The 23,908-nt window shown below is 37.7% G+C and overlaps 1 protein-coding gene across 4 annotated transcripts in view; it reads right to left on the reverse strand.

The window, feature by feature from the left end:
* Window positions 1–23,908, reverse strand: part of LOC120523364 (immunoglobulin-like domain-containing receptor 2) — a 205,886-nt gene that overhangs the window by 45,715 nt on the left and 136,263 nt on the right. For 3 of the 4 annotated variants that reach the window (XM_039744625.1, XM_039744624.1, XM_039744623.1), the window contains exons 4-6: window positions 13,221–13,277; window positions 5,844–5,990; window positions 3,077–3,238 (exon numbers count right to left, since the gene is read on the reverse strand). In XM_039744625.1, the coding sequence (XP_039600559.1) occupies window positions 3,077–3,238; window positions 5,844–5,990; window positions 13,221–13,277 (366 nt within the window). The remainder of the gene's footprint in view (window positions 1–3,076; window positions 3,239–5,843; window positions 5,991–13,220; window positions 13,278–23,908) is intronic. The other variant, XM_039744626.1, reaches the window with a different exon arrangement.

Here is a 23,908-nt window from a genome sequence, read left to right on the forward strand (position 1 = left end):
AAGTGTTCAATCGAATTTAGATAGGGACTCATTGCTGGCCACTTCAGAACTCTCCAGCGCTTTGTCTTTAACCATTTCTGGGTGCTTTTAGAGGTATGTTTGGGGTCATTGTCCTGCTGGAACACCCATGACCTCTGGCGCAGACCCAGCTTTCTGACACTGGGCGATACATTGCTCCCCAATATCTTTTGGTAGTCTTCAGATTTCATGATGCCTTGCACACAGTCAAGGCATCCAGTGCCAGAGGCAGCAAAACATCCCCAAAAAATCTTAGAACCTCCATGTTTGACTGTAGGTACTGTGTTCTTTTCTTCGTAGGCCTCGTTACATTTTCTGTAAACAGTAGAATGATGAGCTTTACCAAAAAGCTCTACCTTGGTCTCATCTGTCCACAAGACGTTCGCCCAGAAGGATTTTGGGTTCCTCAAGTACATTTTGGCAAACTATAGTCTGGCTTTTTTATGTTTCTGTGTCAGCAGTGGGGTCCTCCTGGCTCTCCTGCCATAACGTTTCATTTCGTTTAGATGTCGACAGATAGTTCAAGCTGACACTGTTGCACCCTGAGTCTGCAGAACAGCTTGAATATGTTTTGAAGTTGAAGTTAGGGCTGTTTATCCACCATTCGGACTATCCTTCGTTGCAGTCTTATATCAATTTTTCTCCTCTGTCCACATCCATGGAGATTAGCTACAGTGCCATGTGTTGTGAACTTCTTGATTATGTTACGCACATTGGACAAAGGAACATGAAGATCTCTGGAGATGGACTTATAGCCTTGAGATTGTTGATATTTTGCCACAATTTTTGTTCTCAAGTCCTCAGACAATTCTCTGCTCTTCTTTCTGTTCTCCGTGCTTAGTGTGGCACACTCAGACACACAACAGAAAGGTTGAGTCAACTTTTCTCCATTTTAACTGGCTTCAGGTGCGATTGCAATATTGCCAGCACCTGTTTCTTGTCACAGGTGAGTTCAAATGAGCATCATATGCTTGAAATAAAATGATTTACCCACAATTTTGAAAAGGTGCCAATAATTTTGTCCGGCCCATTTTTGGAGTTCTGTGTGACATGATGTCAGATTTGGCTTTTTTTCTCTGTTTTTTGTGTTCTTCCAATGCACATAAAGGAAATAAACATGTACTGTATATAGCAAAACATTTGGAATTGCAACAATTTTATGGGAGAAATGGTGCATTTTCTGGGAAAATTCCAGGGGTGCTGATAATTTCGGCCATGATTGTATATGTTCAAAAAGCTGGTGTTTAAATGGATCAGTCAAATTAATATGACTAAATAATTAAATCAATATGCAACTTGACAAAATATTGGAATAAGGAATACTGTGCTTTGTGGAAAACATAGCCATACAGAGAGCTGCACTGAACACAGCTAAAGAGCTTTTTCAGGCTGACTCACTGGCAGAACTTACAGTACACTGTGTTAAAAAGTGCTAGAACTCGGAGTGCCACTGACACTTGTATATTTAGATTCATTTAGAAGTGCTAAAAAGAAGAAAAAAGACTGTCATATAACACTGAAATGTAGTCATTTCCCTAAGTTGTTCCTCAGTTTAAGAAATATATCAATGAGAAGTAAACAGGAAGCAAGACAATGAAACAGATTACAAGGATGGAGGTCACTAGCAACACAGGTGTCAGTGTAGTGAGGAACCATAAAAACGGTTGAACTGGATTATTACAACATGACCCCACATGGTTAACATGTAGGTAAGGGTGTTGCAGAGAACGAAAACAGTTTCAAAGGGTGTGCACCAAAAGAAAAAGATGCAGTGCATTTACTGAGACGTTCATCAAGTTTAAAATAGGAGACCATACAAGGGATTAATTAATGTGCCCTGTAGAGCCCTGTAGAGCACTGTTGTTTCATCAACTTGTTAAAAAAAATAATTATTTGAACTGAAGTAAAAACATTTGATAAAAGTTCTTCTGATATTATAAAATAATTCAATTTAAAACATTTTGAAACTGCCTTTACTGATAATGGGTTGAGATCAGCATGATGGTGCACTTCTAATTGTGGCTTTCCTATAGCTCTACTGCATCAGTCTGCTACAACTAGCGTTAGCCTGTAAACTGATGATTTTCTTTGTTCATATTCAATCATGTTGTACAGCGCCTTTAACATCTACCTACTGTAAGGATCTATCATACATAATACTCTATGCATGGCACATTTCATATACTGTGCTGTATATATTCATCTCTTTTATATAGTGCCATTCATATCTATCAATTTATTTTATATGGTGCAGTTCACAGCAACCCAAATATGTTTCCTAGTACTTTTAACATCCATCCATTATCCAACTCGCTAGGGTCACAGGGGTCTGCTGGAGCCAGCCTATCTGTCTAATATAGGATCTTTCATTTCTTTCTACCTAACACTTCAAGTTTACCTATTCTATACTGTATAGCACCATCATATTTCTCTTATACAGTATGTCAATGTTTATTATCTTTCTAAGGTGGCACACATTTCATATTTATTCATCATGTATAGTACAATTTAATATACCACCTTTCATATTGATCTATGCAATGCTGAACATTTCAAACACTGCCATTTATCTAACCTGATGCCTTTCATAACTTTCTGTCTATTTTATATACAGTAGCAGTCTATGATATTGCACCTTTCATATCTATCTATCTTGTTTAGAACATGTAACTTTCATGTCTGTCTTTTATTGTGCTTTTTGTAGCTCTCTTTCAATCTACTTTATACTTCTTGCATTTATTCACCTATAAATAGTGCTTTTCATGTCTATATCATAGAGAAACTTTCATATCTGTTCATCAATCTAAGGAAACATGTTTCAGATCTATCAATTTACGGTACATTATACAGCACTTTTGGTATCTATCTTATAGAGCACATTTCATATATCATGCATATTATATAGCACTTTTCATATCCTCCATCCATATTATACAGTGCCTTTCATTTCTATTTGGGTTATACAGCACAGTTCATACCTATCTTTCATCAAATAATGATACTTAGTTTGATAAAACAATGCAAAAGATCTTCTTATCAAAAAGGATAGAGTCCTTACCCTCTATCACACTGTTCTCCTTGACTGAAGGTTGTCGTTTTTGTTCAATTATTGACGGAGGCCCAATGGTGGCCAGTGGAACATTAGGCACATAGTAAGGGGGGTAAACAACTGGAAGATGTGGGATGGCTCCAGTTTTTATTGCCTTTCCAGCTTCATACACTGCAATAGTACAAACAAGAAACTGTTACATAGTACTTGAAGAAAACATATACAACATTTGAGAAGGTTGATCATTGTCAATCTTAAACACGCTTACTCCAATTCAGAATAAAATCATGCTGTCAAATCATGTCCACCACCATGTTTTCAGCGAAATCTGCCTGTAGGTTCCTTGTCATTTGGGCGGTGGGGTAAGCGGGGGTTGTTGGGGATTTCCTCTTCTTGCACAGTATATGTTCTATTACATTTGTCAGTTTCCTTGTTCTTCTAGACCTTGTTTTGAACAACCACAGTTGCCATTTCAGTCTGTTAAAATTATTACCTGGCAGTGCTTCAATATCTTTTTATAATCTTATCCTTCTTTGTAGGCAAAAATTAAATTAAAAAAATAAATCTCCAGTCAATTGCTTGAAAGAGCCCCTGGTTGTTGAGTGTTGTACAATAATTGATTCTAAGAAATATCAGGCTCTTGAATTGTCAACCAAGATGGTTCTTGTCCAGACTAACAACCTAACAAGTTCTGAGACATTAAGATTGAAAGAGCGCTCAAACATTTTCAAATGCCATATTTACTATTTTATTCTTGCACATTTTTTCAGTCCATCAAATAAATTGTAGCTGTACATTAACATTTCATAAAAATGCTATTGTTCTAGTTTGTTTGCTGTCAAATGTACTGCATTTATTAATTTTTTACTTCATATGTCAACTAAATATATCATTTGGCCAGAGGCGCTGAAACTTTAGAATGGAACTGAATATAAAAGCTTAGATTAATTTTATAAGGATCTTTCGAGTGTAACATCATGCTTCATTTTGTCCTGTAGTTGCCATATCACAATAATAAGTACTTCTGCATTGCAGTTCACACCCTTTAAACATCTCTGATGTTATAATTTTAAAACCTTAAAATATAAATATTCCCATGCATTCAGAAATTAATATAATACAGAAGAAATAGAGACTAAAGACAAAAAATTAAGGAGAAAAAAAAATAACAAGCATGTATATTTTAGAATTCATTCTGCGTTATCTCTGTCTACAAGCACATACACTACACAAAACCCAAGTGTAACAGTACAAAATCTCTGGTTATAACAATCATTCTTATCTTATAGGAGATTTAAATCAATTGTAACTGGACTAGTCAAATCTGATGCTAAAGATACCAAAGCACACAGAAGTGGTAGCTTTATTTGAAAACAAAACATAAGTAATAATGCAAATGAACAATGAAAACTATTATCCTGCAACTTCAAAAACACAACACAAGTAATAATGCAAATAAACAATGAAGACTATTATCCTGCAAGCTCTTTGAGCTCACCTACAGTCATTGATCTTTTAGGAGGGGTGGCTTATTCACTTGCCCAACTAAGAGCACTGCACAATAACATCTCTCTTTCTCTCTCTCATTCTATCGTGCACACACACACACGCGCACACACACACACACACACACACACACACACACACACACACACACACACAAGAGTCCTACCATCTTTCTCCCAAAATTAATCCTTTCACCCAACTCACCTCCTGATTTAGAAGCACTTTTTATATCTCACTAAGGTGGGTCTAAATTGTATTTGTCTTTCATAGTCCTCAAATGGGTAACAAAATTAAGTTCCTTCTGTTTTCAGATGAGCTAGAGAAACACAATTACAATCCTGCTAACTTTAAAAAGCTCAACATGTTCCATTTCTTCCATCCTGGAACAATATTGTACCATCTAACATCCATGTGGTGTTCTGGCCCCCTATCAACACCCTGACTGCTTTTTACTAAGAGAAGGGACATGCATCCCTAACATCTGCTGGGTCACTTATCTCCTAGTGTCCCGGCGCACTGTCACTTGATCCATATTATGCTTTTATCTCTCTTTTAATTCCTTTTTGAGTCACATATTTCCTAGGCCCTTGGCATCATTTATGCTTGGCAATCCCTTGCCAATTGATTAACGTATTAGATAATCAAGACAAATATTATATTGTGTCACTCACAACAAGCACCACTACAAGGCACCTTACAGATTAAGATTACAATATGGTATCAAATGAAACAGTTTTAATTGCAATACAAATTGACATAGTAGTACAAGTCAAAGCAAGAAATCATTATCAAGAATACTGAATACTGTGCTGTTGAAATGAAGGAATTCATTCAACCTTGGAAAACTTTGCATAAAGCATATTAAATAGTTTTGAGAGTTAATATCAGAAATCTATCCTGTAATAAAACAAATGGGATCAGAAGATGAACACATGAGTGAATGAATGAATGGATACATAATGCCAGCAGAGCACTTCTACAAAAAATGAAAGACAGTTAGATCTTTAGTCCCATAGAATAGCTCAAAAAAACTAAAGCCACACTCAGCAAGCAACAAACCTTGGGAAAGTGGCAAGACTAATATCAAATAAATTCTGTGCACTCATAAGCTATTAAAGAGTTGCCATACATTTATTTTAATTATATTTTTCTACGTAATATCCAACTACATTCTTATTCAGTGTTTGCCCAGACTCCAGCTGATGTTATTTGATTTTAATAAAATATATCTGTAGCAAACTATGGTAGGAAAATATAGCTGCATACTCACAATGTCGGGGACAACAGCAGGATTCTGGGCAACATGGACATTGCACATAGCAGCAGCAACTGTGAGGGCAGCACTGGCACCAGCAAATACCAATGAAGAGGATGAAAGTGAAGGCTCCCAAGATCACCACACCCACAAATACCCATTCTGGGGAAAAAAAAGTTAAAGCAAGAGCTTTAGCATAAACCAACAAGATGTCATATTCAAATTTTCAACATAATATGCTATAAATGCATTTTATTAGTTCCAGGTAAAGGGGTTAAGCTGCAAAGTCAGTCCAGGAGGGACTAGAACCTAATTTCTCAATGAGAAATCAATTATTGCTGTTGAAGCACTTATTGCTCAAACAACATTTGTCTGCTCCTGCTATTAATTTCCTATTTCAGTCTAAAATAGAATTCCCTGCTTTTAATTGCTCCTTATAAGCAATAAGATGCAAATGATAAAAGAACCAGCAGTTGTACATCTAACTTGTTTCCAGTTAATCTGTGTGTATTTATTGTGTACTATCAGGCTTAGTAAAATATTAGAAAGGAAACTGAAGAGAAAAAAGTAAAAGGACTGAGAAAAATTCATCTGCTTCAGGCTAGAAATCATTTGGATGATATAAGTGGAAAGAAAAAAAACATACAATATAAAAATGACATGGCATGGCAGAATAAAAACACTAAAATGGCATAAAATAAATAAGATGTTAATGGCAATGATTGGCTTCTAATTAAACAGTCAAGTTGGAATTAAAACCAGCAGCCACTATGGCCCTCCAGGACCGACTTTGTAGACCCCTGGCCTGAGATATAACTTCACAGAAGGCATGGTAGGTTTTAAGTTAAACTCTGCATTAACACCATCAAATACCAATACAGAATTCACTGTATTTTACAAATCTTTAATTTGTATATGTAACTACAATTATTGTTTTTCCTAAATTTATGTAAAGTTGAGACTCCAGTAAACTCCATCCCTTCTTAATAAATGAAAATTAACAGCAAGGATGTAAATTATATTATTCAGAGTTCTTCGTAAATTGAACAAAAATCGGGCAAAATTTAATTCCACAATATGTGAGATGAAAAATCATCTTCTGCATACATAGAAAAAAGGAAAAAATGAATTAAAACCTACCAAGGAAATGTATCTTACACCCTTACAATAACCCTAATTCTTCAAAACTTAGAAGAATTTTTCCCCAAAAAAACAGGAAGGCAATTTTAAGACTCATCAGTAACAGCTTTTATCCCTTGCATTAAGTCCACCTGGTAATAATGTAGATGTTGGCATATAATTTAAAATGTAAATTCAAAAGAGACAGACATTTATAACTTGACCAGTCCAAATCATCCTTGTTGTTATTAAGCAGTAGTGATACAAAGAGAAGCTTTTAAACCTAAAATTAATGAAGTGAAACACCCAATGCTAAATGAAGCTCTCGGAGAATTATGCCTGATTTCCAAGGTCAATAATTTACATTTCAGTAAAAAGTCTCATGCAAGATAATCACGCAAACTTCTGTAAATGTAATGATAGGAGAACTGTGGTAGAGACAATTCTATAATCAGAAGCCTACAGCTGTTAACAAGAGAAAGTTTTTTTTATTATTGATTGTGAAAAGGTCTTTGATTTAATTGAAGGTGAAGTCTAGACAAATAGCTTGGCACCCATTAAGAAAGTGACAGGCACATTGTCACATAAAGAAACATTTGTACTACCCACCCAGCCCAATGTAAAATCCAACAAAAATATGAAAAATAAATGATAATAAAAAAACAGAAAAGTAAATAATATTACAAAACACTTCATGTGTAGTATGAAAGCACTATAAATCATGACACACTGTTGCTGTGTGACAGGAAAAACCAATGTTGCTGTTTCTGCTATGTATACAAGGAACTTTGGATTTAAGACATGGATCTGGTTTTCCCTATTTTCCAATAACTATGGACCCCTCAATTCTAAGATTAACTAAATTATTCCAAGAAATTCATTATTTTGAACATATTTTTAGAGAAAATGCAAAAATGATTCATTATAATTAAGAAGTGTACAGAAATTTACTGCCTGTCTCTATATCAGACCTTTTTTAGGCACTTCTGTCTTCCATTAAGATTATCTCTAACAATAGAATATCACTGCCAAAGAAGTAGTACATGAAAGAGTGGAACATCCTAGACCAGCAGTTTCCAACTTTTTTTCTCTCATGTACCCCTTGATTAGGCTTTTCATTTATGAGTACCCCCTCTCTTCATTACCCCCACCCATCCCTCAAAAAAGTTTTTTTTTTTTTAATTTTCTTAGGTTAGCTAAATAATCAAGTGACTCAAATTAACCTAATGACAATTATAGGCTTTCATTTTTCACTTAACATTTTACAATTTATTTCAATTTTTTATAATAGTACCCTAACAGTACCAGTTTTTGGTATTCCTCTTTCACTGCTGCCCAGAGGTCAATGGCATTTCTTTTTTTGAAATTAGATTGTACAGAAGAATCAGCCGAAAGTTCAATCAATTTGTATTTTTCAAAAACTGATAGTTTTTTTGGCTTGTTGAAAAAACAATTAGTTGAATGGATTTAAAATCCAGTTATTTTCCTTATTTCGCTTTGGAAAATACTGTCTGAACGACACCTTAAGTCCTTTTAAGTGAGCTACTATACTACTTTTTACTACTTTTGACAATTTCAGCTCGTTCTCAGATAAGAAACTGTGAAGTGTCTCAAAAACTTCACACTTTTTTTTTTTGATGCATGATTCCCAAAAATCCAATTTCTTGATCATAGACTCGATTTTGTCATTTGTCCTTTTTTTTGGTGTTTTCCGAAATTACCAATATTTTTTTTGTGTACCCCCGTCGCGTACCACAGGTTGGGAACCACTGTCCTAGACTGATTAAGTCATTCTCCTGCTTTAAATCCAAATAAGCATTAATTTTACTTGTTGAAAGGAGACAGAAGTCACAAACTCAGCAAGTAAACAGCAACAGAAAAAGGCCACCAATGTTTATGTATGTATAAAACCCATGAGCACATCTTTCTTGTTTAACGTCAGGTTTAGTACTATGTAAGAAGTAAAAAAGAGGAACAACATTAAAAAGATACTAAGTACTGTAATGTAATTAAAACTTTTGAAACTGTTAGCCACCTTTCACTCTATTATTATGTTATTTAAACACGTACGACTAAGGTGTAGTGAGACATGTACACCTGAGATAATTAAGAGTTTTAGTAGCCGCTGCCACCAAATTCCCATTAGCATTTCTTTGCCCACTATATTCTAAACTATTTTAGTAATGGTAATAGTAGAAGAAGAGGTAGTACTGTCATGTGTACAGAGTACAATGAAACCCTTACTTGCATATCCAACCAACATTCAACTTAATTGTCTCTCTATTATAAAAAAAAATCATGTGGAATGAATGACTAGGAGACGATACGTGATCTTCACATTAAGATCACGAAAGACAAATAAAAGAACCATGAGATGAAAGAGAATGGGCAAAAAAAAAAAAAATAAATAAATAAAAAAAAAAATAGCAGTGTAAAGGGGACCAGCACACACAGATACAGGTGTCTCAGTGCATATAAAGCGTGTAAAGGACAAAACGTTATAAATGAAACCAACGACAAGTTTAATTTCAAAGAAAACACAATTCGGTCAGGTGTATATTTATGATGATGGAGAAGCGATCACAACGCGAGCAGCAGAGACACAAAGTAGGAAAAAGGACAACGGCTGTAAAGGATTTAGAAAGATCGAAGGGCAGCGCGACAGCAGCCCCCACCCCCCGCCCCCAACCGCACGCGAGCAGTGTTATACGTCCTGCAAGAAAGAATTTAACCACACCCGGGGCCGTAAATAAAGGACACGTATTGTTTTTACAACGTCACGTGAGACCAGGCAGTGAGCCATCATTTAAAACAAGTCCACAGACATCTAACCTTGCAGTTGTTGGATTGCATCTGTCAGACAAGCATCATGTGCTCCCAGCTCTTAAAACAACGACAAGAGATAAGCAAAACGTGCAGCTCGCCAGCAGCAGAAAGACAGCAGATAATGCAACGGCATATCCTTAGCGTGCATTCAGCCGTCCCCTGCCTAAGGTATAGTCATCCCTGATGGAGGATCGCAGGAATCGTGGGATTTCATCGGATTTGCTCTATTTCAGATGTGGAAAGGACAAATGGGGGAGGCAACTTGATGAATGAGGTCTCCAGGACTCTAAACAAATACAAATCATATTATGTGATATCATCTAATTTGAAATTCTACTCCGTACTTCTAGAATTTTTATTTTTATACTGTATTGAGGATTTATTCTGTTCTATGTATTGTACTGTATTGCATTGACCCCCTTCTTTTTGACACCCACTGCACGCCCAAACTACCTGGAAAGGGGTCTCTCTTTGAACTGCCTTTAGCAAGGTTTCTTCAATTTTTTCCCTACAAGGGTTTTTTTTTGGGAGTTTTTTGTGGTCTTCTTAGAGGGTCAAGGCTGGGGGGCTGTCAGGAGGCAGGGCCTGTTAAAACCCATTGCGGCACTTCTTGTGTGATTTTGGGCTATACAAAAAATAAATTGTATTGTATTGTATATCTGGTAAACCAAACACGGGGGTGGGCAAGCGAAGTGAGCAGGGGGCAGAGCCCCCTAGTATTTAATATAAAACCAAAAGATGCTTACTTCATGTAGTCTTACATCATACTTGACCAAAGGCTGCAATGATTAATAATTCATTTAGTCCATTCCGGTTGAAAGTACAGTATTTCACTAATTAATGTGTTATGCATCTATTTGTTTGTAAAGAATAACTTCAAGGATGGAAACCATACTTCTGTCATTCCCCTGCCTTTCTTCCACTCTGTGAGTCCAAACTGCACATACACTTACATTGTGCCATGCATTAATAATATAAAGAAAACTTTTTTTTGAAATGTACCAGTTTCTAGACTGAGTATTTTTAAGATAAGACATCCAGCAGGTCGTTTTTATGACAAAAACAAAGCAAGAAGCCAGCAATTCTTTATGCAATTATTCTACTATACTATTAAGTATTTCAGATTCTCAATGTAAACAAAGTTCAGATATGGGAGCTTTGTGTCACTCTTGCTTCATATAAAAGGGCTGCATTGATGTCACACATGGCAACAGGAATGTGTTGATGTCTGATAGAGTAGGATGTTATGAATCTCTGATAATCGTCTTCAAAGTAAATAGTTGGAATGATTTTTGAAAAAAGAACAAGTCAAAATCCCTGGAAAAAAATCAGGAAATGAACACAGGCTTAGGTCAAAATACCAGTTAATCAAACCTACAGTGTATGATAACTGAGCCAAAAAACAGTCAAAAATGCATCAAAATGTCAAGGAAAGAAACGGCAAATAAACCCTAAGAAAATATGCACAGTAATACAATCCTGTTTGATTCTTATCCCAAATTAGAATAATGAGAGAAACCCATCACCTTTTTAAATATGTGTGTAGCAGTGATGTTACACATAATGAAGCCAAAAACATGCAACTAAAAACTGTCATACAAGCCACTTAATAAATGAAAAAAAAAAATGAAAAAGTATTTGCCAAAATACCATCAAAAATAGTAAAAAGCATGAATATCAAAACTTTGATGATAGCCAATTAGAAACTAAAATATAAACAAACAGATAATCAGAGAAAAGTACAAACATTTATACAAAAATCTGAAACTGGCATAAACAGAAACAAGGCTCAAATCTTATATATTTACTAGACATTTCATTGTTTTTAGAAACAGTATTTGTTAGCTATTTTATTGTCTTTACTTAGCGTTTTAATTTATCAAACTGTGCTTCCTATGATTTTTAGCTTTCTATCTCTTTCTGTTGCCCTGCAGATATTTAGGTGTTTTAACTTTATTTCTGGTTTCCACTTTCTTGTATGCTCCCACGTTTGCTTTTGCACAAGTCACTTATCCATTCATGACAAGCATTGATTCTAAAAGTTGTCACTGTGCCCAGACAACCACAAAGCCAGGTAGAAAGCAATTACTGAGTGCTATGATTGGTGCTTGGCTGATGAGCACGGGCAGTACAACAATCACACTGAAACTTTACACCATGGAGAATAAAGATAAGCATACAAGTAAGCTTCCAAGAAAATTCATTCAAAAAGTTTAACTTCTACTGAAGTGGCCTATAAGATACATACCTACTGAATGCACAAGTAAGAATTCATTACAAAACAGTATCTATCAATATCTGCATCAACATGTAAAAACCTACAAAATTCCTTAGACATAAGCTGGATCAACTAGATAATTTCTGGACTATTTATTTGATAGAAAACACAGAAAGAAAAGCATTTATATGATCTATTGCTATTAAATATGTAGAACATGCCTGGCGAATGGATACAGCTACCACCAAACAAATACTGTATATATAATATAAAAAATAAATTGATATGAAGATGATGTATTGATTTCATAATGGAATGTAAAAATGTAATTATAAATAATATTTACAAAATACAAATAGTTTGATCCAGAATATGCAATATTCTTATATGCATCTCCGAAATGATCTTTGGTACATGCCTGTTGTCTCATGTTTAAAGTAACAAGATGCTCGATAGAGTCATTTAGAAACAGAACACAACCAGCCTTCCATCTGGTGATCTTGAGCACTGCCTCAACATAACAACCACGTAACAACATTAATGTTCTTATCCATTTAGTTTTGCACAGGTTGTTTCTAGAGGCATAATGTAGTGGTATGTTGTCAGTTACAGAATACGATTCCTCCTCCTATACCTTTAATTATCATAACACAACTAGCCTGGCATTCTTGACATGCAACACTGGTGTCCAATCTCTCATTATGCTAGGTGCTTTTGCTGCAAATGCTTTGAAAATTATAATCTTCCTCATAATCATCCTCATCTGATTTTGTAGATTCCTCAAAGAAGTTCATTCATGATTCTTGTTCGTGGAGCAGAGAGTTTAAGGTTGGTGCTTTCATCTCACACCAACCTATTTTATTTGCCTTTTATGACTGGGCAAGGAGAAGTCATTTAATTCTAATCATAGGTCCTGGGCTATAAGCATCTGACTGATTATATATAACATCAACAAATTTTGGTGTAATAAAAAGGCCATGCACTATAGAGATTATGTTTCCTCACAAGATTGCCATCTCAAGTTGCGCTCCACTGCCCAAAGATATTAAACAGGCAAGTCTCTCAGATGATATCCAGAAACTACTGTAACCCCAAAAAATATATTGTAATAGTATAACTAGGGGTGGCTTACTTTAATTATAATTATTAAGTAAGAGCAACAGTACTAAAAGAAAACCATGGGCAGACATACAGACAAGACAGAAGACAAATGATTAAGGTACAGGTACCTGGCATAAACTCCACTTCAAAATTGGGCAAGAGATCACCAAGCGCCCCTGTCTTACCTAGGGAGAGAAGGAAGGAAAAGACAAAGCAGACGGAAGTGAGGTAGGATCTGGGCCCACACCAAGCAGAAGAGAAAAAAAAAATGCAAAAACTAAAAAAGGAAATAAAAAGACTGGCAACCAAAAAAAAAATTGATATTACAAATGCCTGAAGATTGTTTAACATTTTGAAATGTTGCTATGGGTATTATTTGTAAATTTCTTGACTGAAATAAGACAAAAGACTTATTTTCATATTCTTTTAAAAAATGTAAACCTTAAAATCTCTTTGTACTTTGAATAAACAGACATTTACAAAAAAAGAACTAAATCTTGACGAAAGACTGAACTTACAGTGGAACCTCGGTTCACGACCATAATTCGTTCCAAAACTTTGGTCGTAAACCGAGTTGGTTGTGAACTGAAGCAATTTCCCCCATAGGATTGTATGTAAATACAATGAATCTGTTCCAGACCGTACGAACTGTATGTAAATATTTTTTTTTAAAGATTTTTAAGCACAAATATAGTTAATTATATGATAGAACGCATATCTAATAGTAAACTAAATGTAAAAACATTGAATAACACCGAGAAAACCTTGAACAACAGAGAAAACTAACATTGCAAGAGTTTGCGCTATAGCCTTATGACCCGATCGCTGTAAACACTTTTTTTAAAATGAGTTTTAAGCACAGGGGAAAAAAAAGGAACATTAGAACAAATCCGAAATTTATTTAAAAACCAACCACAAGCAACCAAAAAAGTAACATTGCAGGAGTTCACGCTAATAGCCTTACAGCCCGATCGCTGTAAACACTTTTTTTAAACTGAGTTTTAAGCACAGGGGGGAAAAAAAGGAACATTTGAACAAATACGAAATTTATTTAAAACCCAACCCCAAGCAACCAAAAAAGTAACATTGCGCACAAACCGAAAGGGAAACTGGCTTGTTTGTATACCAAGTGTGTGGTCGTGAACTGAGGCAAAAGTTTGGCAAACTTTTTTCTCATGAGAACTGTGTTCTCATCAGATGGGCATGTACGTTTGTCTCTATAATGTTAAGTGTAATATTTGTTACACTTTCATTGCTTTTAAACCCAAATTTTGTCATAACAAAAGGATACCAAGGTCAAAAGTTAAACCACTTTTAGAATGTCAATTTTATTAGCAATTGTTTCGTGCAGCCACGGCCATTACCTGGCTGGGATGCCAGATGGATAGAAGGACATCTGCAAGGCACTACCTCGCCCTGGATGTTAGAGGGCAGCCCTCCTGGGTGGCTGAGGTACCATGCATTCCAGCAGGGCATGCTGGGAGTTGGAGTTTGGCACAGCAATGTTGGGTTCCGTGGGGTCACCAAGGGGAGTTACAAAGCCCTGCTTTGGGCTTTCGACAGATCTGGGAGTGATTCCAGGTTTGATTAATGGGCCACCTGGAGAGCCAACATAAAAGGAGCCGCCTGACTCCATTTAGACAGCCAGAGTAAGGTGGAAGAGGATGAAGCTTGTTGGAGGAGGAGGAGGAGGAGGAAGAAAAAGAAGAATGGGAGGAGAGGAGGTGAGAGAAAGAGAGAAGAACAGTGTGTTTTGTTCTTGGTGCTTTGGAATATGTTGCTGTGGGGAGTGAGAAAAAAGTGCTTTCCCACGGAAATAAAAACGTTCAGTACAACACTTGTGTCTCTGTCTGTCTGTGTCGGGTTAGGGTGGATGTATGTGCCCCGGTGGTCCACACAATCTTTTTCTACACTGTTACTGTGGAGGATTGGTGAAATTCCTAATTAGACAATTTGCAGCTCCACTTGGTGGTCAGACTACATTGGTGTCTTTATTGTCAGCTGATTAAATTCTTTTTTATGTTAGCCCTTTTTCCAATTTATTTTGTGTACTTTATTTGCAATGAAGGTTGAAGGGTATCATTTTCTGATGATAAATTCAAATGATAAATGCAATTGCATAGTATTATGGAAGCATTTCATTTATTTCTTAAAGTCTTTTATTTGTCTACCAGGAATATGTTATTTATCAAAACTATCATCACAAAATGCCACAATTCACTAAAAAGCTACAAAGAGTTGGAGTCAACATATTATCTTCTATATTGTTTTTTGAATTAATGTTTATTTGGCTATGTTATAGTTTCTCAAGCCCTAATGACTGAATCATAATAATGCTTGATGCAGAGTATATGTATCTTTTAGCTAATGGAGTCCTGTCCTTCACACTGTCAGTGCTGTAGCAGTACAAGAAAAGGTGTTAGCTTCTAAGTGTTCAGATTGCTTTATTAGTATTCCTTGGTAGAAATGTATAATAATTTTAATATATAATTTGTCATTAATCTAATTTGCTAATGAACATTCATGCAAGTTTGTATATGATTTTAGTATTGTACTCTGATATTTAAGGTAAGGAAGAAAAAATGAAGTAAAGGACTGCTGATTGTTCAACAGCCAGAAGAACAAAACAAAATAAAGAATTCTAAAGGTTTGAAGGGTTTGGAATCTGTGTACTTGGACGAAGAAGTATTTATTATAATTTTTTGGAACATTTATCTATATTGGCCAGTTTTTCACCCTGATGCCCTTTTCCTCTGACGGAGAGGTCTCACTTGATTTCGTTATGAATTACACTTCGATTCATGACAATACAAGTAAGAATTTTGTTGTATTCCATACATGTGACAATAATAACCCAATAAACCTATAAACCGTATTTATTACATTTATGGTAACACTTGAAGTACTACAAAAATGCATCTATTACTCATATACTGTTATGTAACAAGACATTAACAAAAGCCTCTTTTGGTCTTAATAACATTTACAAAGCCTTTTTTATGCAGAAGTAGCAATTTAATGTTTCTAACAAATTTGACTAAAATAATCCTATAAAACTTAGCAATAAAGGGGAGCGGTTGTGTTTTTCTATTTATTTTAAACATACTCTTTCATGAGGAAACTTTTAATAATATTATGGTGTGAAATTTTGTAGCCATTTCTGTATAACTCTCCTGTGAAAAGTGTATCAGTGACATCACAGGTCTAAAACTGAGTTGGTACAGAACTCGAATGCAAAGAATTGTTGCAGATAGGGGAAGTGGCTGACTATGCACGGCACAGCTGGGATATTGAGCTCTTCAATCGATTCAATTCTAGACCAATGACATCAATTAACTATTTTCTGTAGATTTACATGAAAACAGCCACATCATTTCATAGTGCAAATGCTCTTATCCAAAGCAACTTAATGTACATAAGAGGTAAACACAACAGGTATCAGTCTGGGGGACAAGATTGCAAAACTGATCACAATAGCTGAAGAGTTTAAAACCAAACAGAACACAAAACTAGTTAATCATTCATCAGTTACAATAACCTATCAAAGCTATTGTCAATTAGACTGGCATTCATAATTAGACTCATGAGAGTCTTAAAAACTTTTCAAATGCTTCTTGGCATACAGTATATACCCATAGCATAAAGCTTCTTTCCATATACAGTATATAAATTACTAAAGTAATTCTGACAATTATTTTCCACAAGTCAGAAAAAAAAACACCAGTAAGGCAAAAAACACTCAAAAATGGTTTAATTTTAGCAAATTACTACTTGCATGACTGTCATTTAGGTTTAGTTTAATGACTACCTGTGATAATTATAATAGCACCCTTGCTGAATAATGGTTAGTCAGGATTGCTGAGGGAACTGGCAGAAAAAAATACAGTTCTCTTTAAAAAGCATTTTTCTAACAGTAAAGGTAGAGGGAGTAATTATTTAAATGCATTTTAGATGTTGCAAATAAGCTGTAATTCCTGCTAAGATATCACTCTCTGGAAGGAGGAAGAAGGAATAGGATGTTTATAAATTTCATCTGTTTGCTGTGCTTCTGTTGATAAAGCATTCTGGACTTAATCCAAAGCATTGTTTAAAAGGAGAGAGCTAGGGCAGGATGTGATGTTTACTGGGTCAGACTGATGGTGATGTTGGTGTAAATGTACATCAAACCTCTCTGAATTGAGACCCACTGTAAGGGATCTATCTTGATTGGTTTATTACACCCACAAATTTGCATATTTGTATATTAAGTGCATAAAATTTTTTTTTAAGAATAGTTTAGCTATGTATATTTTAAGAAGCACATAAAACTCACAACCTAGTTTATCAAGTACAGGGTTGCAGGTTCATTTCACAGTGTCAGAAACAATTCTGTTTGGTTTAAACACGTCCCTCAAAGCTCACTGTAAGACTTATTCAGGATTTTATCCCACCTGAGAAAGGTGACATCAATATATGACTTCAATATATCAATATCCCTTAATCATCCTCTTCAAAGTTGACATGATTTAAACAACCATACCCTATAAGTACTCTTATATTACTTATTACTATACATTTTTTCTTTATTTCTTTTGTTGATAGTTCTGCTATCATATTTTTCTTCTCTGCTTATCTTTCTTTATTCATTTTTTCTAATATAAGCAGGTGATATTTTTACTATTGGCTATTGTTACAGTCATCCTCACATACTGCCTTCGTTATATTTTAAATATGATGTTGTTCATCAGTCTGTTAAAGGCCATTTTGAAACAATTTCAAACAATTTCAATTTCATCATCCTACAATAAGAACATTCTGGACATTAACCAACATTCCTAAAAGAGGATGTCAAAATAAAAACACTTAAAAAAACAAACATAACTACAAAACTACAAAGAACTTAACAGTTTTATCCAGAGTAGAAGAGGTATCTGCCAACACAGTAAATGTTAGTTTATGGCTATGCCACCGAAACAGACAGTCTGGCCGTAATGGAAATGTAGTGAAAAAAGAACCACCTCCCCAAAAAGAACAAAGCAACATGACTTAGGCTTCAAAGCTGAATCTGAATGGACCACAAGATGTTCTTTTGCCAGATGAGATCAATGTGAGATGTATGTTCATTATGTGCAGTCAGTGCCATCCCTAGCCAAATTAGGGTCCTAGTTAGAATATTCTTGGGGCCCTATCCGACCCCACCCACCACCTCAATCCACTACATTATTATTTCTTATTACAACTTTAATTTGAACAATAAATATGTAAATAAACAATAAATAAAGATGCACATATTATAATCCTAACTATAATTTATAATTTCAATTGCAAATGCTTTTTTTAAAATAATCAAAACTTGAAAGTGAATGCTTAGAGGCTTCTTCAATCTCTTTGCTGCATATCACAATAGCTCAATGTCTACATTTTCTGAAGGCAAAGTAATCTATGAGGTCATCACACGACAACTTCTATGCAAAGTTGATACAGTTGATACTCAAGCTGCTTATACACTCTTGAGCCATGGATAATCTCAAGTACATCATGCTCATCTTAAGTTTTGAAAAACTGGTAACTGAGTGTGTGAGTAACCCATAGATTTGGACTTCAACAGTATATAATGGAAATGATATAGCAATTGATTTGTTTCCTTTATTAATGAAGTCTTCTTAGTAATAACAACAACAATAATTATAATAATAATAATAATAATGGACCAGGGTATCATTGTGCTGTTCTTCTTTGGTACTTAATATAGTCAACAGTATCACTTGTGACATATGAACAACAAAAAACAACTACTACTACCACTACTAATAAAAACAATATAAAATACAACTACTACTACAATTAATATCTAAAATACTACTACTACTAATGCAAATGTATCACCTACACTTATGAATTTGTCTAAACTTCATTTTGTCCTTCCAATTATAGCAATAAGGCATTATCTAAATTAACAATGTTACCTGCCAATAAAATTAACCAACAGCTGAAGTTAATCTGAGCTAATTGCTGTTTTTGCATACCTCGTGCCTTCAATGCAACAACACTCAAGAGAACTTCATATGTCAAGTAAAGTTAGCAGCCTTTAACAATGTTTATCAATAAATAATGGGGGTGGGCTCCTCCATCTCTAGGACTGAGGTCACCGAGGTGGCCAAAAAACTCCTTGGTGGCAGGGCCCTGGGGGTGGATGAGATACACCCGGAGTTCCTCAAGGCTCTGGATGTTGTAGGACTGTCTTGGTTGACACGCCTCTGCAACATCGCATGGACATAAGGGACAGTGCCTCTGGATTGGCAGACTCGGGTGGTGGTCCCCCTCTTTAAGAAAGGGGACTGGAGGGTGTGTTCCAGCTACAGAGGGATCACACTCCTCAGCGTCCCTGGAAAAGTCTATTCGGGGGTCCTGGAGAGGAGGGTCCGTAGGATAGTCGAACCTCGGATTCAGGAGGAACAGTGTGGTTTTCGTCCTGGTCGTGGAACAGTGGACCAGTTCTACACCCTTAGCAGGGTCCTGGAGGGTGCATGCGAGTTTGCCCAACCAGTCTACATGTGTTTTGTGGACTTGGAAAAGGCGTTTGATCGTGTCCCTGAGGGAATCCTGTGGGGGGGTACTCCGAGAGTATGGGGTACCGAACTCCCTGGTAAGGGCTGTTCAGTCCCTGTACGATCGGTGTCAGAGCTTGGTCCGCATTACCGGCAGTAAGTTGAACCCATTTCCAGTGAGAGTTGGACTCCGCCAGGGCTGCCCTTTGTCACGATTCTGTTCATAACTTTTATGGACAGAATTTCTAGGCGCAGCCAGGGCGTTGAGGGGGTCCGGTTTGGTAGACTCAGGATTGGATCACTGCTCTTTGCAGATGATGTTGTCCTGTTTGCTTCACCAGGCCGTAATCTTCAGCTCTCTTTGGATTGGTTCACAGCTGAGTGTGAAGCGGCTGGGATGGGAATCAGCACCTCCAAATCCGAGACTATGATCCTCAGCCGAAAAAGGGTGGAATGCCCTCACAGGGCTGGGAGTGAGATCCTGCCCCAAGTGGAGGAGTTCAAGTATCTCGGGATCTTGTTCACAAGTGAGGGAAGAGTGGAGTGTGAGATCGACAGGCAGATCCGGTGCAGCATCCGCAGTGATGCAGGCTCTGCATCAGTCTGTCGTGGTGAAAAAGGAGCTGAGCTGCAAGGCAAAGCTCTCAATTTACCGGTCGATCTATGTTCCTACCCTCACCTATGGTCATGAGCTATGGATACCATACCATACCATACCATTTTTATTTGTTGAGCGCTTAAAAACAAAGCATTACAACTGACCGAAGCGCTGTACAGTTAAAACAAGCCGGACTAAAAGCAAAATATCAAAAACAAACATTAAGAGAGAATTAAAACAGAGATACTAAAAAACAGGTCAGGGGACCCAGTAAAATAGAGAAATAGCAAAAAGCAAGTGGAAATGAGACAGGTTCAGAATTAAAAGCCAATGTGAAGAAGTGTGTTTTTAGGCGTGATTTGAATGTGGCGACTGAAGCAGCATGCCTAACCACTAAGGGTAGGGAGTTCCAGAGCCTGGGTGCACAGACGGAGAAAGCCCTTTCACCACGAGCTTTAAAACGTGCCTTGGGAACGGTTAGGAGCAACTGATCTGCGGATCTAAGAACACGAAGAGGATTGTGACGATGAAGCAAGACACTCAAATAGGCGGGGGCTAGACCGTTTAATGCCTTATAAGTTAGGAGGAGTATCTTAAAATCGATTCTGAATCTAACCGGTAGCCAGTGTAGGGTTTTTAAAATCGGTGTAATGTGTTGGCTTCTGCTGCTTCCACTTAGAAGCCTTGCAGCCGCATTTTGAGCCAGTTGGAGTCTAGAAAGAGTGGCTTTACTGATACCATATAGGCAGGAATTAAAAGTAGTTGAGCCGGGACGTAATGAATGCATGGATTACTGATTCCAGGAGGTGGTTAGACAGAATAGGCTTGAGTTTGGCGATTCGCCTGAGATGGAAAAAGCAGGATTTTACTGTGCTGTTGACTTGAGCATCCATTTTCAGGACCGTATCCATTTTGATTCCAAGATTGGAAACAGACGAAGTTACTGGAATGGGAAGAGAGTCGAGGCCAAGGGGTGGGGTCTGTTTGCAGTCGGGACTAAAAACAATGACCTCGATTTTTGAATCGTTCAGGTGAAGGAAGTTTACAGCCAGCCAGTCCTTAATGTCAGATAGGCAGTCGAAGAGAGGTTTGGTGGAGTCAGTTGGCTTGAGGGAGAAATAAATTTGGCAGTCGTCTGCATATAGGCGATATGAAATTGCACCTAAAGGCAGAATGTAGATTGAAAAAAGTAGTGGCCCTAAAATGGAACCCTGGGGGACCCCACATGGGAGTGGGACTGATTCAGATGAAAAATCGTCTAGCATGACTCTGAGAGTCCTGTTGCAGAAATATGACCTGAACCAGTCGAGGGCTAAGCCAGATACACCAGCCCAGGATTCGAATCGGTAAATCATGATGTCGTGGTCGATTGTGTCGAAGGCAGCAGATAAGTCGGGAAGAACCATAATCACGTGGAGTCCTGAGTCCAATGCCAAAAGGACGTCATTCAGGACACGTAAATGCGCGGTTTCTGTGCTGATGATGTCAAAAACGGTTCCTTGCACCTCTGACTGCTCTCTGGTATTGGGACCACGCGTCTCTCATGCAGTCGAATGTAACAATGAGACCATCTTTCCTCCATTTACGTTCTAGCCGCCTATAGTTTTGCCTGATGGAGCGAGTAGCCATGGATCATACTTGACTTTGGATTGTCTCCGTTTGAGTGGGGCTACAACATCCATCACAGAACAGCAGGAAGTGTGGAAGGTTTGCAATAAAACATCAACATCCGTGGATTCACATGAAGTGGAGATTGGTGAAAAAGCAGCTGCAAAATCTTCAGCAGCAGAAGGGGGAATGACACGGGAAGGACGGGTGGTGGTGGATTTACCATGCTCAACAGAGACCAAATCCAAATTAAACAGAACAGGTGAGTGATCAGAAAAGCTGGGAGGCAGAATGTCAAAGTCACTGATTCTGAGACCGCGAGAAAGAACCAGGTCCAGTGTGTGAACCTGTCCATGTGTTGGTCCATTCACTAGTTGAGAGAGACCAAAGGAATCAATAATGTCCAGAAAGTTTTTTGCTAAAGGTTTAACGGGACAGCAAACATGGGTATTAAAATCACCCAAACAAAGGAAGCGATCATATCTGCAGGTAATATCAGCCAGGAAAGCTGCAAATTCATCTAAAAAGTCCTTATTATATTTTGGGGGGCGATAGATGAGTGTGCACAGCAGTGGTGGAGAGCAAACTAGTTCAAACATACTGAGCTCAAAAGTTGAAGGGGAAAATGAAAGAGGAAGGGAAGGCGGTTGCAAATAAAATCAGATTTAAATAAGGTCAATAAGCCCCCGCCGCGGCGCTGCGCTCTCGGCGTGTTGATAAAGGAACAACCCGGAGGCAAAACTTCAGTCTGGTAAAATCCAGGTTTCAGCGGTACATAAAAAATCCAGGCCATTGGAATGAAAAAAGTCTTTCAGGAGGAAAGTTTTGTTCACGACTGATCTGGCATTTATCAGCGCGAAACGAACCGGCTGGGACAACGTTAACAGAGACGCACCAGCCGTGGCGGCTGACATTGTCATGATGCGGCGTAGGTTGTTAAAATTCACCCCCCTGGTGGCGGTGACGGAGCGAGGCAGGGAGGTACACCGGAGCGTCCGAGGGCAAGTGGCATTCCGGCAGCATTACCTCATGTTGGGAGCCAGGAGAGTTCTTCCTAAAAAGGATCCGGGAAGCTCGGAGCCTGGTGCGGTGTTTCCATCTGCGACCAGCTAAACCGTGGGCAGTGATGAGGAAGGCTGGGGCTTCCTTAAACAGTCGGGTTCAGGTTTGACTGAACTCAGGGGTCAGATGTTGAGAAACCCCCACACTCGTTCGAAGAGCCAGAAGGGTGAGGCGATCATAACGAATCATCGAGTCAGGAAGAGCACCACAGGAGCAGGTAAGCCGAGAAAAAAGCAGGACTAACGAGAAAAAAAGCCAGAGCGGCTGATGGCGTGCATCAACAGTCAGCACCATGTTTTCAAAGCAATATACGATGGATAGTGACCGAAAGAACGTGTTTGTGAATACAAGTGGCTGAAATGGGTTTCCTCCGTAGGGTGTCCGGGCTTTCCCTTAAAGATAGGGTGACAACCTCAGTCATCCGGGAGGGACTCAAAGTAGAGCTGCTGCTCCTCCGAAATCGAAAGGACTCAGATGAGGTGGCTCGGACATCTGATCAGGATGCCTCCTGGACGCCTCCCTGGTGAGGTGTTCCGGGCACGTCTAACTGGTAGGAGGCCCTGGGGAAGACCCAGGACATACTGGAGGGACTATGTCTCTCGGCTGGCCTGGGAACACCTTGGGATTCTCCCGGAAGAACTAGAAGAAGTGGCCGGGGAGAGGGAAGTCTGGGCATCTCTGCTCAAGCTGCTGCCCCCGTGACCCGATCTCGGATAAGTGCAAGAGGATGGATGGATGGATGGATAATCCACAGCCATGTGCCAGCTAGAAACCGTAACATCAGATGATATCTATTAAACACTCAATATCAAAACTATTACACATAATGCTGCTCCATTAGTCCAGTGAAGCAAAGTGGCAATGGATGTAATGTAATGTAGCTTACTGGAAGTCGCACAAATTTAGATTTCTAAACACAACTGCAAGTGAAGTGCAGCATGAGCTGCTACATCATGCTTTTGTTTGTTTTTTTTTTATTTTTTGTTTCTTTTCTGTGCTTCTGACTGGTGTTGACTTGAAG

The sequence above is a fragment of the Polypterus senegalus genome, chromosome 2, assembly GCF_016835505.1.
Source record: "Polypterus senegalus isolate Bchr_013 chromosome 2, ASM1683550v1, whole genome shotgun sequence".
Classification (NCBI taxonomy): domain Eukaryota; kingdom Metazoa; phylum Chordata; class Cladistia; order Polypteriformes; family Polypteridae; genus Polypterus; species Polypterus senegalus.